Below are 12752 nucleotides of genomic sequence, written 5' to 3' on the forward strand. Positions count from 1 at the left end.
AGCCAAGGATAGCTCAGCTAATCCAGAGGAAACTGTAGCGATGGCGTTAGGCTGCATTTCACATGGGATTCATTCGGTGCGCATTCAGAGGGACTAGCCTTTCTGTCTCCATTTTTTTTAGCCGTGAAATATTTTTCTTTGCGCTCCTGTCTGCCAGCCGCGCCGAGCCAAGCTCCGAGCTCGGCTGTTCTAAGAAAAAAAAGAAGAGAAAGAAGAAGAAAAAAAAAAAGAAAACCCTCTTGTCATTGAGCTCCCGACAAGTTACAGGGTGGCAGCGTGGCTGCTGGTGCAGGTGGCACCCGGTGCTGGTCCCTGTATGATCTAGAGCTGGGAAGGGTCCTCTGTGTTACACCTCACCTGTGTTCTCTGCTCCTCGCAAGGGCAAACCCCAACTGTGTCCCCCAAAACCTGTCCCTGCCTTGGGAAGTGAACAAGACGAGGAGCTTTTTAACCCTGAATCTCTGCGGTCATTTCCTGCACCCTGCCGTGGGTGCAAAGCTCGTGGATGCTTCCCAATAAGGTTTTTCTGCCCGTGCTGTCAATCCAACCATGCGCCGGGTACCTTGTCTCGATGCAGGCTGTCTTTGATGCTGTCTGGGGGCTGATTCTCCAGGTATGGAGGTGCAGAACAGAGAGGGAGGGATTTTGCAGAGCAAAAATCTCTTTCAGTTTTCCTTTGGGTGTAAAAGCATCTCTGACAGGAGGGCTCTCAGGTATTGGCTTCAATTCGGAAGATGCAATGTCAGAACGAGGATATGCCCGGAAGATTTTAAAGCCCAAAGCCCTAAAATGGTAAAACAAAACTTATTAATCAGGTGAAAATTGCTTCCAGCCCTAAGTGTCGCTGGGGGTAGGAGGTAAAGGCTTCACACTTAGGAGCAAGAGGAGGAAGAACCAGGGGAGCTACCTGAGCACTTGCTGGTGGAGCTTATCTCCAGGACATGAGATAAGCACATTGTGCAAAGAGGAGATGCTGTTCACAGGTGTTTATTGCTTTGCCTTCAGAAATGGTTTTGCAACTCGTTCCTTCGAGGCCACGTTTTGAGGAAGGCGCAGGGACCCCGTGGGCAGCTTTTGCCCACGCGTGCGTCTGTTCGCAGCCCGTGCTATTTGCTGCTATGAGCTGGGTCGAGGCAGAAAGGCCTCCCTAGGTCTGAGCGTGGGCTGGCACAGCCCTGCACATCCCCTTGGGCTCTGCAAGCTCAGCACGGTCCCTACTGCTGTCTGCGAGCGTGGTGGCTGGGTGAGAGCCACCAGATTCACCCCCACCTGCGAGATGGGGATGCTGCAGCCTCCTGGCCACCCACCCCTGGTGGTGCCCAGCGGGGTGGTGCCCAGCACCCTTGGGCCATGCTGTCCCACAGCCCCCAGGCGCCGGTGACCATAGAGGGACCGATGTTGCCATCTGCTGGTTTAGCTGCACAGGAGCAGCAAGAGCTTTGTTCGGCCCTCTTGGAAGTCGCCCATCCCAAGCACGCACGGCCCCAGCACTCCTGCACGCTGACCGTGCTGCCCCATCCCGTGAGCTTCTGGTAGCATCTGCCGTTCAGCTGGTGCTTTAGGGGATGGGATCGGTCCCTTCCCATTTAGGTTGTGCCTCCCCACGCTGCCCGTGCCACAGCCTGTCCCTGCTGCCCTCCCGAAAGGCGTTGAAACGTTGGCCTCTCGGCAGCAATAAGCTTCCCAGCGCTGGGAGAGCTCGCAAAGCTCTTGTTAAGGGAGCTCCTTCCCATTAAAGACGAGCATTTCCACTGCTGATTACAAGCAGCGTGTGCTAATTCCTCCGCTGGGCTTGTCTTTAATTATTTCCTTTCTCTTTTGAGTCTTTGGCACGTTCTCCCGGGCTGGGAGCGCATCGCAGCTGGAACACGTACCCTGGGAGCACAGCGCCCTGCACATCCCACCCGGGTGATGCCCCGGGCAGGAGCAGGGGGCTGCAGGACACCGGCTCCATCCCAGATGCCCTAAGGCAGCCCTACAAAACTGCTGTGTGGCGGCAGCAGGGCTGAGCCAGCGTCGGCAGTAATAGCTCGCTTGGGCATTGCGTGGAGCCTGAGGTTACTTCTGGAAATCTGTTATCTTTTTTGGCAATGAGGACCGGTTAGGAGCCTTGGGAATACGTGCAGCAAATAGCAGGAAGCCCGGTGAAGCACATCTCGTTGCTTCTCTGAGCCCAGTTAAAACAAGTCTCCCGTGGCACGGCCCTACAGCGGGCAGCAAAGCCCGTAATGCTCCCCAAAACCATCCCCGGCGCCGGGGCTGCTTCTCTTTGCAGCGTGCAGCCCTGGGGATTTCCACTCGCTGAGTCCGGAGGCAGAAGGGGGGAGCTCACCCAGCCTGGGCAACCCCCAGGAGGTCCTAAAAGAAGCACCCAGGGTCCTGGCACCGCCGGGATGCCGGAGGCAGGGCTGCGTGGCGGGCCCCGACCACACACGTCGGTCTCGGGATGGAAACAACGAGACGCTGTTTTCTCTGGACCGAGAAGAGAGCGGCGCCTGTTTGTTTTCCGTGCTATCTCTTGCACGGCGTTTGTTTTGCTTGTCGAGCGTTTCAGGGGATAAAATGACCTAAAGGGAGATTATTTTATCCTAATTTAAGCTGTCAATTTATCGCCGGCTTCTGCCTGCCTGTACCACTAAGACAGGCTGCTCCGAGTCCCTGGGGAAACCTCCGCTAGAAAGTGAGAATTTGGGGGGGGATTTGCTGCAGTCTCGCATCTAATCTTCCTTTCTAACAGCCACTGCAAGCTGCTCCCTCATCCCCCCGTGTCCTGTTAGTCCCCGTCGCTCTGGACTGGCCAGGAGCTAATAAATGGCTTCGCTTCCCAGGGGAACCCCCTCTCTAACCGGGACCCGGGCTTGTGTTTCTCCTGCTGCAGGCTGGTGGAGGAGTTCATGCTGCTGGCGAACATGGCCGTGGCCCATCAGATCTACCGCTCCTTCCCCGAGCAGGCCCTGCTTCGCCGTCACCCCCCGCCCCAGACCAAGCTGCTGAAAGACCTGATGGAGTTCTGCAACCAAGTCGGCCTCGACATCGACTTCAGCACTGCGGGGACCCTGCACGTGAGTGCGCTGGGCTGGCGGGGACTGCAGGGGAGAAGGGGGGTGGTTGTGTGGCGGTGTGGTTGCGGCGTGTGGTTTATCCCCTGCCCTGTCTCTCCCTGCTCCTCCTCGAGGCAGTGGTGCGAGGAGCACTGAGGCCACCATCCCTCCAGCTCCTGCAGCGCTGCTGAGTGAAGGGGAGGAAGGAGGGCTAGGGCCAGGCAGGGTTTTCAGGACAAAAAGCACCTGTGCAGTCACCCCAGGCTCCACCAAGCTCTGCTGGATGAGTCCAAGCCGAGGCAGTAGCTATTCCATGCCGAAACAAAATGCCTCCTTCACTCCCTCATGACCCCACCAGTGCTGAGCAGGGGTGGCCCAGCTTGTCCTGCTCAGGCAGTGCTGTGCTCAGAGCTTGGAGCAGGGTGAGAAGACTTTGTAAGTGCCCAAGTTCCACCTCTCTGTGCAAAGCAGGGCAATAGGAAGGATGTCTCGGTGCAGGAGCACCCAGATTTCCTTTCTTTGCCTTCTTGGGAGATCCTGGGTGAGTTACTTGCTCTGTACCACAAGGGAGGTGGCTCTGAAGGGAGGTGTTTCTGTCTGGACTGCTGAAGATCTCAGGGAGGGGAGGGAACGGGGAATGGGAAGGACCAGAGAGCAGTGCTGGGAAAGGTCAGGAGCAGCCAGCATGGGAAGGATCGGAGCGATCCTCTGTCCCGAGGCTGAACTCCAGCTGAACAGCGCAGCTTCCAGGCTTTTCTTTCCTCGTTGCAACTGGACTGTGGATAATCCTCTGTTAATCACATCCCCGCTGGCCTCCCTCACACCCCTCCATCGGCTGGGACTGCTTTCCCCGCTCGCTGGCTGTGCCCAAGCTATGTCAGCAGACACGGGGCTGCGCGCTCAGCTCCTCTTCCACGCTCTCAACTCTCCCAGCCCCTTCCTTGCTGGTAGCCCCAGGTGGTGACCTCCCACCCCACATCTCCCCAGGGTCCCATTAGTGCCTGTGATGAAGCTCTCGGTGTCTGGATGGGAGCCAGACACAGGTCAGGAGAGGGGTTACGAGCGCTCTCGCATGCTGCACGGCAGCCAGTGGTCCCTGTGCTCCTTGCCTGCAGCCCCGAGAGGGGGCTCAGTGCTCAGAAGCCCTGTGTGCAGTCCTGGGGGGGCTGTGCTGCTGGATGGGACCAGAGCAAACCCCAGCTTTCCTTGGGCTCTTTGTTTTACGAGGGGACTTGCAGGGAAAAGAGGAATGTGGCTCTGATGAGCTGCTGTTCTCCCCAGTACGATCCATCTGATTCCTCCTATTGCCTGCACTGAAAACTGTCTCTTCTTCTCCTCCAGAAAAGCTTAAATGAAACATTTGGGGCTGACAAGTACTCCGAAGCCAGGAAAGAAGTGCTGACCAACATGTTCTCCAGGCCCATGCAGGTAAGACCCACACCGTGCTGTCAGACACATCTGCTGTAGCTCTCTGCCGTGGCTCCGTCTTCACCCTGGCCCTTTCTGCATTTCTGTAGCTCATCATTTCATAGCGGGAGAGCAAATGGATGCCGAGCTCAGTGCTTTCAGCCCCGTGGAGCTGGCATTGTGGATATTCCCCGGGCAGCAGAGCTTTACTGGATGGCAGGGTCAGGCTGAGCTTTTCCTTGTGCCCCGCAGTGCCCCTGTGGGGTTGCAGCATTGCACACTTGGAAGTCACATGCAGGACACAAGCAGACTCACAAGGACTCAGTGGGCACCATGAGGAGCTGGCTCGTGTTTGTGGCAGCTCCTCACGTCATGGTATCCAAACTGGCTTCTTGTCCACAGAAGGAATCAGGAGCCAGGACAAAGCAGTGCTGTGGGATTGGTCACAGATCACCGTTTGGTACCCAGACAGGTTCTCTTAGAAGCAAGAAAGCTCTGGAAACCCTTTGGTCTCCCTCCAGGCCAAGAAACCTTCTGTAAAGGCCTGTGCAGGGGAGGTTTGTTGTGCTGCTCCCACTGATTGTCGTGTTTGATGCATCTGCAGCTCAGGACACTTACTTGGGTACTTATCACCATCCAAATAAAAGTTTTTATGAAGCATCTGCCCTTCTGTGTTTGCAGCTGGGCATAGTGCACCCCCTTCTGAGGGAAGTCCTACCCCACAGGGAAAAGGGGCATGCTGCTGGAACGGTCTCTCTGCTGTGGCCTGCTGATAACCACAGGAATGAATCATCTTCCCAACATCGCTCATTTCACTGTCACTCTTCTAATTAGCTCATTTGCTCCATTTACTCATTAGCAGTTGCCTGAAGTCCTGCTGTACTTTAGTGACTTAACGCTTGCAAGCGGAATTGGGGACCAAAGGCATTCAGTAAATCACCTCCTCGTGGGTGTGTTCAGCTCAGGAGTGCTGCTTCGTAGGTGGAGTCCTCTGGAACTGGCTCTGTTGTCCCAAATCCCGTGTCCTGCTTTGGTTTGTCCTGGTCCCTTCTGTCACGTCTTCCTTTTCTTGTGGAAAGTGCTAACAGGTGACGTGCATTCCCTGGGGTCCCTCCGTGGTCCTGCTGACTGGTGCAAACCTGGAGCAAGCCCAGCTGCTGGCTGGGAGGGATGAGCAAGGCAGGAGGAACTTGGCTCTGCGCTGACATGGAGGAGGAGATGAGCTTTTTGGGACCCACTGACTTGCTCAGTTCTTCTCTCTGTGGTCAGAGAGGTGGCAGGTCTCTGAAATACCTCCCGGTGGCTATTGCATTCACAGGGCTACGTCTCAACAAGTTAAAGCAGTACGTGAAGACACGAAGGCTCAGTAAATGAAGTCTTCTGGGGAGTAGATAACAGTTTGGGCAAGAAGAAGAAATAAAGAGAGGGAGCTTTTAGAGGAGATTTTCCACAAGACACAGGATTTTGGCAGGAACTAGGCTCACAACCTCCTCAGATGATGAAGGTGCCCTTGCGTTCAGGTGTGCTGCGCAGTCCCCTCTCTCCTGGCAGGCCTGCTGTCTGGCACACTTGCATAATAGCCAAAATTCAGTTTGCAGCTGAGCCTGCTGGCCCTGCAGGACAGCCTCTGGGAGGTGAGTGCTGTTCCTGCCTGCCCACATCCCCAGCAAGGTGGCACTGACGTGCACTGGGATGCTCTTCTTGCTGAAAGCTGTGCGTGAGCCAGAAGGAGTGCAAATCTGTCCTGATCCTGGGATGAGCACGTTCACCTGGCCGTTAGCTGAGGCGTTGTTTGGTTTGTAAATGGAGTCTCAGGCTTGCCCAAAGCCATCAGCCAGGTTATCAGACGCTCCTCTCCCATCTTCAGGGCCATTCCCAATCTGATCCAGGACGTGCGTGCAGCGGTGTGTGTGTAGGATCTCTGCTCTGTAAAGGATTGTGGAGCTGTTGGGTGACAGACATGGCGTTGTCCTCTACACTCCCTGTTCCCTGACCACACTCACCGTGAGCTGGGCTGGTGGGCAAGTGGTCCCAGTTCCCCAAAACCCCAAGCAATTCAGATCCCCACTATTGTTCCTCCTGCTACGTGCAGAGGATGGGCAGTGCAAAGCCGTGTCGGTGCCCCTCGGAAGGGGCAGGCAGCCACCAAGTGGAAGCTTTCCTTGGGAGGAGGACTTTTTGCTGCCTACCCCTGATACTGGAGCAGATGGGAAGGAAAACCTGCCCCATCCTGCCCGTCTCCGTGGCCTCTAATGGGGTTGAGCAGAGATCTGCGTGCTGGCAGCTGCAGAGCGTGGAGATGCCGAGCCCGTGCCGGTGTCGAGAGCTGAGCCATCGCCGTGACAGATGGCATGGAGGGGCCCAGGGCGCCGAGGGGTGACCCATGGCCCTGCGCACGTCTCAGCCCCCAGTGATGAAGCTGGCGTTTCAGGGACAAGGCTGCAGTCACATCAGCCGTAACAGGCAGCCCACAGGTTGAACCCGTGCTCACGCCACCCTAAATCTTCCGTCTTTGCTGCGTGCTGGTGGTCAAGGCATCGGCCTCGTGGAGGAGGAAGAGATGGGGAGCAACCGGTAACGTGTGTGTCTGTGGGAGCGCCTGGATTGCCACGCCAGGAGGCTCGTAACAGATGAAAGAGCAGCGACATATAATTTTTCAGGGGCTCAGTCACTCGGGGATTCAATCTGTCCATAAGAGCAAAGCCTCCCCTGGTTGGCTGGGGCTGATTTATTTCACGGTTCTCCCGGGACCGCAGCAATCAGACCCCCGGCTTGGAGACCGCTTGCGAGTCAAATCCGTTAATGGGAACACATCTGCTTTGTGTCGGGCTGCTGTCACCGGATAGCTCTGTCGTGGGGCTGACGACAGGTATCAGACAAGTGTCAGACTGGGCTCCCTGCGGTGCGTAACCTTGCTGCAGCTCAAAGGAGTGCTTTTGCTGCGATCCCCAAGCTGTTCGTAGCCTCGGTGAGGGTCGTGAGCTGTCAGCAGGGTGCCAGAAACAGTCCTGGCCCCAGCAGCAGCAGGGTTTGGCCAGCACGTCTCTCGGGAAGAAGCAAGCAGCATCTTTTCCAGCTCGAAATGAGGCAGAGGGTGCCTTGCTCTGCTGGGTGCAGGGCAGGGGTGGGCACTTCTCAGTGGTTTCTCATAGCAAAAATTTCAACCTGTGCTATCAGCCAGGTGCATTCTGCCTTCTGGGCACCCCTCCCTGCCTGCCTGGTGTTGTGGGGAGCTTCCTCCCTTTTCCCCTGGAGCCTGGCAGCAGTGGCTGTAACCCCCCCGGATCGCCGAGCTGTCTGTCAGGCAGCACAAGGGCACTTGTCTTCCCCCGCAGCAGCCTCCAGAGCCTAGCGTGTGTCCCTGCCCGACCACGCACAGCCTCGTTTGGAGGGAGCCGAGCTAATTGAGTGGAGACCATCCTTCGTGGAGTCCATCAGAAACAATTTAATTCGGGGTTGTGGAAATTGGCAGCCATCTCAGCTCCTATCCCAGCTCTCGGGTCTCATAATAAGGCCGGGACCGATGCTGCTTTTTTTAACCTGCTTTATTTGCTTGCCCGGATCAGCGCGGAGCTGCTCAGCAGGAGCTGGCTGCGCCACTGGGCTGGAGAACGGAGGATGCAGCTGCCCAAACCCTGGATCCCAGGACGGCTCTGTAATCAGAGCTGGCTACTCCTGTTTTTTTTAAAATCACTTGCTCTGATTTTGAAACGGGTTCGTTCCGTCGCCACTGTGCCGTGACCCCTCCGCAACCCCCCTGACCCCGTGCAGCCTCCCCTCCCCGCCTGGGCTCGGCCCCGTTGTTTTCCCAGCCCCGAGGGCTGGGGTTTCACAGATGTGAAAATAAAAGCTGCAACGTGTGTGATAACAGGGGCGGTGCAGCCGGGTTTGGTTTAGCTGGGCAGTCTAGCCGCTCGGCTTCCCAGCTGTCATCGTGGGATGAAGCAGCAGGGATCGCAGCGGGGCTGTCTCCTCCTCCTCCTCTTCCTCCTCCTCCTCCTCCTCGGGCAGCAGAGCTGCTCACCGCATCCCCTGGGGCTCTCTGAGCAGAGGAGATGGGTGTGCAGAGCCAGACCCAGAACCAAAGAGGCTGGCACGGAGCTGCTCGGGGGAGAGCATCTGCTGCAGGCACAGGATGAGCTGTGCTCTCCCCTTCCAGTCTGCTCCTCGGCACACACGGGGTTTGTGAAACAGCCCCACGGCCTGAGTCAAAGCAGGAGGCTGCTTAAACCCACGTGTGGCTTGAAACTCGGTGCAATCCTTGGGGCGAGCCAGGGTGAACCCCCGCAGGGTGCCAGGTGCTGCAAGAGGAGTGCAGGGAACATGGGTCCACCAGCAGCCACTGGTTGCTGGGGCTTCATCCCTTTTGCTACTCAGCTCCTGCACCACCCACCTTGTTTGTGCAGCCCAAACGGAGCAGCAGGTGAGGGACCATCAGCAGCTCAGGCTCTGTCTCACAGCCTGAGACCCCTCCAGCCTCACTCAGGGTCCCTCCACCACCCTCACTCCCCCCCCCCCTTCCCTCTCTTCTCGCCCCTTCCAGATGGCCCTGTACTTCTGCACCGGCGTCCTGAAGGACGAGACCCTCTTCCGCCACTACGCCCTGAACGTGCCCTTCTACACCCACTTCACCTCGCCCATCCGCCGCTACGCCGATGTCCTCGTGCACCGTCTGCTCTCCGCCTCGCTCGGTGGGTGCCACGGTGCTCTGGGTGCTGCCAGGGGAGGAGGGGGCTGCCCCTGCACAGCCAGGGCTCCTGGGTCCCTGCCTCGCCTGCCCATGGATGCAGGGCGCTTGGGGTTTGTGTCCTACCGGGCAGCTCCCTGGCACAGGGGTGTCCTCGGCGAGCGGGGATGTAAAAAATGGGTATTTGGGTCCAGGCTGCTCTGGGGAATCTCTGGAGGAGGAATGTGGGCCTGATGTTGTCGCTTGTTTCCTTCTCAGGTGCCAGCGCCCCCATCAAGCTGGAGAAAGATGCCCTCCAGAGGCAAGCAGACCACTGCAACGACCGCAAGATGGCCTCCAAGAGGGTGCAGGAGCTCAGCGCTGACCTCTTCTTTGCCATCTTCGTCAGGGTAGGAGCCGGGAACGTCTTCCCCTGGGGTGTTTGTTGAATTATCCCCACGAAGGCTCAGCCTAAACCGCCAGGGCAGAGGGCTGCACGGCTGCCTGGCTCCCCAGCTGGGCAGGGGGAAGGCAAACAGAGGGCACACGCTGAGTGAGCATCACTCAGCTCCCCCAGACACCGCACAGTGAGGTGGGGCTCCCCGTGGAGACACCCAGGTGGGGACGTGGTGTAGTGACCAGCACGGTCTCTCGGCAGGAGTGCGGTCCTCTGGAGTCCGAGGCCATGGTGATGGGCGTGCTGAACGAGGCCTTCGACGTCCTGGTGCTGAAGTTTGGAGTCCAGAAGCGCATCTACTGCAACGTAAGTGCCTCGCCGCCTCGCCGGAGAACGGCTGCAGCGTGCTGCGGGTGATCTAGGCTTGTTAAAAGGGGATAAAGGCAGATTTGTGAGGACAGAGAGCAACGTGGGGCTGAAGGGAGGGAAGGGAAGAGAGGCTGATTTTCCTTTTCTTTAATCACGCGGTATATCTGGGGCTGTGACAGCGCTGCTGTAGGCCAGCACCTGCGGTTAGTGACAGCAGCTTCTCTTAATAACCTGGTTATACGGCTGGCAATGACATCTTTAAACAGGACATATAGCGTGATCTATGGGCTGTTTGTGTATCGCAGCAGCTCCTGATTTACGTGCTGAGCTCAGACTCAGGGGCTGCTGCATCCCGGCTGGTACAGAGCTGCAGAGGACTTTATGCAGCGTGCTGGGCAAAAGCAGCACCCTTCCCATCGCAGCTGCAGTCGAGGGGGAAGCGGGGCTGAGGGTTCTGGGGGCCACAGGCAGCTCTCAACGTGCTCCCTCCCTGCAGGCACTGCCCCTGCTGGGCTTCCACTTCCAGAAGGTGGGGAGGAAGCCGGAGCTGACGCTCATGTGGGAGCCAGAGAAGCCGGAGCAAGAATCTGTGTCCCAGGTAAGATCCCACAGCACAGGACAGCCTCATAAGACCATGGGGCAGGTGTGGAAGCTGTGTGCAACTCACGGACCCCATGAGCTTCACAAGGAGACACGACTGCCCTGTAGGGAGTCAGGTCCTGCTGTCCCTCGTGCCCCCATCCCAGTGAGCCCAACCTCAGCCTCCTTCTCCTCTCCCAGCAGGGCTTCCACCCCACCACTGCCCCTGCGTCTGACCCCACCAATGCCTTCAGACTCCGCCCCATCTATGCTGTGTGTTGCCTCCCAGTCCAGTTTCCTCCATGAATTTAATTACCGTGCTGTTTACTTCCTTCTTCCAGATGATCAATTAAGATGTTAAGTAAAATCAGCTCCTGTCTAGACCCTGCCCCCTTGCTGGCACAGCCTTGCCATCGGGTTTCTGCCCGTGTGATAGGGCTGAGACCCAATTAGGAGCATTTTTTTTTTAAGTCAGACTTCATGAGATGCAGTGTCAAATGGCTTAACAACATCTAGAAATCTCTCTCTTGTGTCCCTGTCATCTATTAACTTGGTGACTCAATCAAAGGGAGCAATCGCATTTGTCTGGCTTGATTAAGTGGTGCCTCTCTGCCAACTTTTGTCTGGCATAGCTATAAAGCCACAGCTGTGTTGATTGCCTTGATCTTTGCCTGGGCGGGGATGGGAGGACTGAATTCAACCCTGTCCTGCACTGAGGGCTCCAGGCTGGCTGGAGAGGACTCCCCATGCAGGGCCAGGACCAGGGGTCCTCCAGCTGACACGATGCATGTCCTGGAAGATCCTTTCCCTCCCAGGGGAGATGTTGCCAGCTCGGGAGGGTTGGAGTCAGCAGAGCTCCCCGGCTCTCGCAGCCTTTCTTCAGGACTGGCCTCCTCTTGGGCTGCGCTTTCATTTCTCAGCTTGGCTCAGAGAAGCCCCTGGATGTGTCTGAAGTGGCCTCAGCTCCTCCTGTCCTACAGGAGCGGGTATCACTTACACCCTAGCAGGAACCCACAAGAAAAAAAGATGCCCCTGCATGAGCCAGGCCCGTTTTGGTAAACAAACACTTAGCAATAGGGGAAACTCCTCCAGGAATCCTCCACGCCTCCTAGGAAAACACCAGAGCCTCCCTGGGGAGCATGCTCTGAGCTCTCCTCTGAGCCAGCAGATCCCCAAGTCAATAAACCTGCAGCCCTGTGATGAGCCAGACTGCCCAGGAGCTGCATTGAAGGGCAGGAGCCATCACCCTGGCACCGTGGCACCGAGCTCATCCCTGCTCCAGCCTGGCCCCAGCCCTGGACACCTGCTTCCCAGTTTGGCTCACCCCAGGCACGGGAAGGCTGCTGCAGGAAGCTGGGCAGGGGTCTGGGCTGGCTGCCCCACTGCCGAGGGGAGACGTGAGCCCGCACCCCACGCATCACCTCCTTCTGTCCCCGGACTTCAGGAGATCACCAGGGCTTGAGTACGAGGCAGAGCTAAGACTGGGATTTTGGTGGTGAGGTTCTCCTGCTTGGAATGATGAATCGGGAGCAGCAGGTGCTGGATGAGCGGGGAGGACAAGGTTACCTCGGGTGGCCCCGTGCCTGCTCCTCCACCCTAAAAGCCGGGAGCGATGGCCCCGCTGGACCCTGGGGACGTGGCAGGCAGCGAGCAGGGGCTGAACCCACACACTCCAGGGCACGGCCTCACGGTGGTCACACAAATCCCCAGCCCGCCGTCCCAGCCAGCCCGTTATCCCCGCGCTGGGAGCAGAGCTGATCGATGATTTACGTTTCTAATCTGCACAATTGCATGAAGAGATTGATTTGGGGGGGGCGGGCGGGGAGGCGGCGGCAGGCAGCGGCGCATTCCTGAGCAGGAGGAATCGATTTTCTCCAGTCTTCATTCCCTCGCATCCCTCTCAACCAATATGCTCCCTTCCCGGGTCTTCTCTCGCTGCACAGGCACGGGCGGGTCATTCCCTCGTTATGGGATGATGAGAAAATGTTTGGTGTCCTTTGGGAACACCGCAGCTCGCCTTTGGCACCTGGCCAGGCCCCTGCATTTGGCGATGCCGTGCGCTCTGCAGCGAGACGTGGGTGGGTGTTAGGGAGATGGGGACCCAAAAGCAAGGGCGCAGCCACCCGTGCTGCTGCCCCGAGCACGCAGAGGACAAGTCGGGGCCTGACCAGGCTGGGCTAAGTGAAGATGTGTTTTTGGGAGGCTCATTTGGGTTGCTTTGGGTTCCCAACTGGCTCTGCAGCACTGCTGTGGTGCTCTCGGTCTGCTGCGTGTGACCCCGTGCTGGCACAAA

General features: G+C 57.8%; 1 protein-coding gene across 2 annotated transcripts in view; it reads left to right on the forward strand.

Annotated features, from left to right (window-relative positions):
- The window catches only part of DIS3L2 (DIS3 like 3'-5' exoribonuclease 2), a 189010-nt gene that overhangs the window by 175643 nt on the left and 615 nt on the right, over positions 1-12752 (forward strand). For both annotated transcript variants that reach the window (XM_084292240.1, XM_084292241.1), the window contains exons 16-21: positions 2879-3062; positions 4383-4469; positions 8992-9139; positions 9394-9524; positions 9773-9877; positions 10377-10478. In XM_084292240.1, coding sequence (XP_084148366.1) covers positions 2879-3062; positions 4383-4469; positions 8992-9139; positions 9394-9524; positions 9773-9877; positions 10377-10478 — 757 coding nt within the window. The remainder of the gene's footprint in view (positions 1-2878; positions 3063-4382; positions 4470-8991; positions 9140-9393; positions 9525-9772; positions 9878-10376; positions 10479-12752) is intronic.

The sequence above is a fragment of the Netta rufina genome, assembly GCF_964035555.1.
Source record: "Netta rufina genome assembly, chromosome: 9".
NCBI lineage: Eukaryota > Metazoa > Chordata > Aves > Anseriformes > Anatidae > Netta > Netta rufina.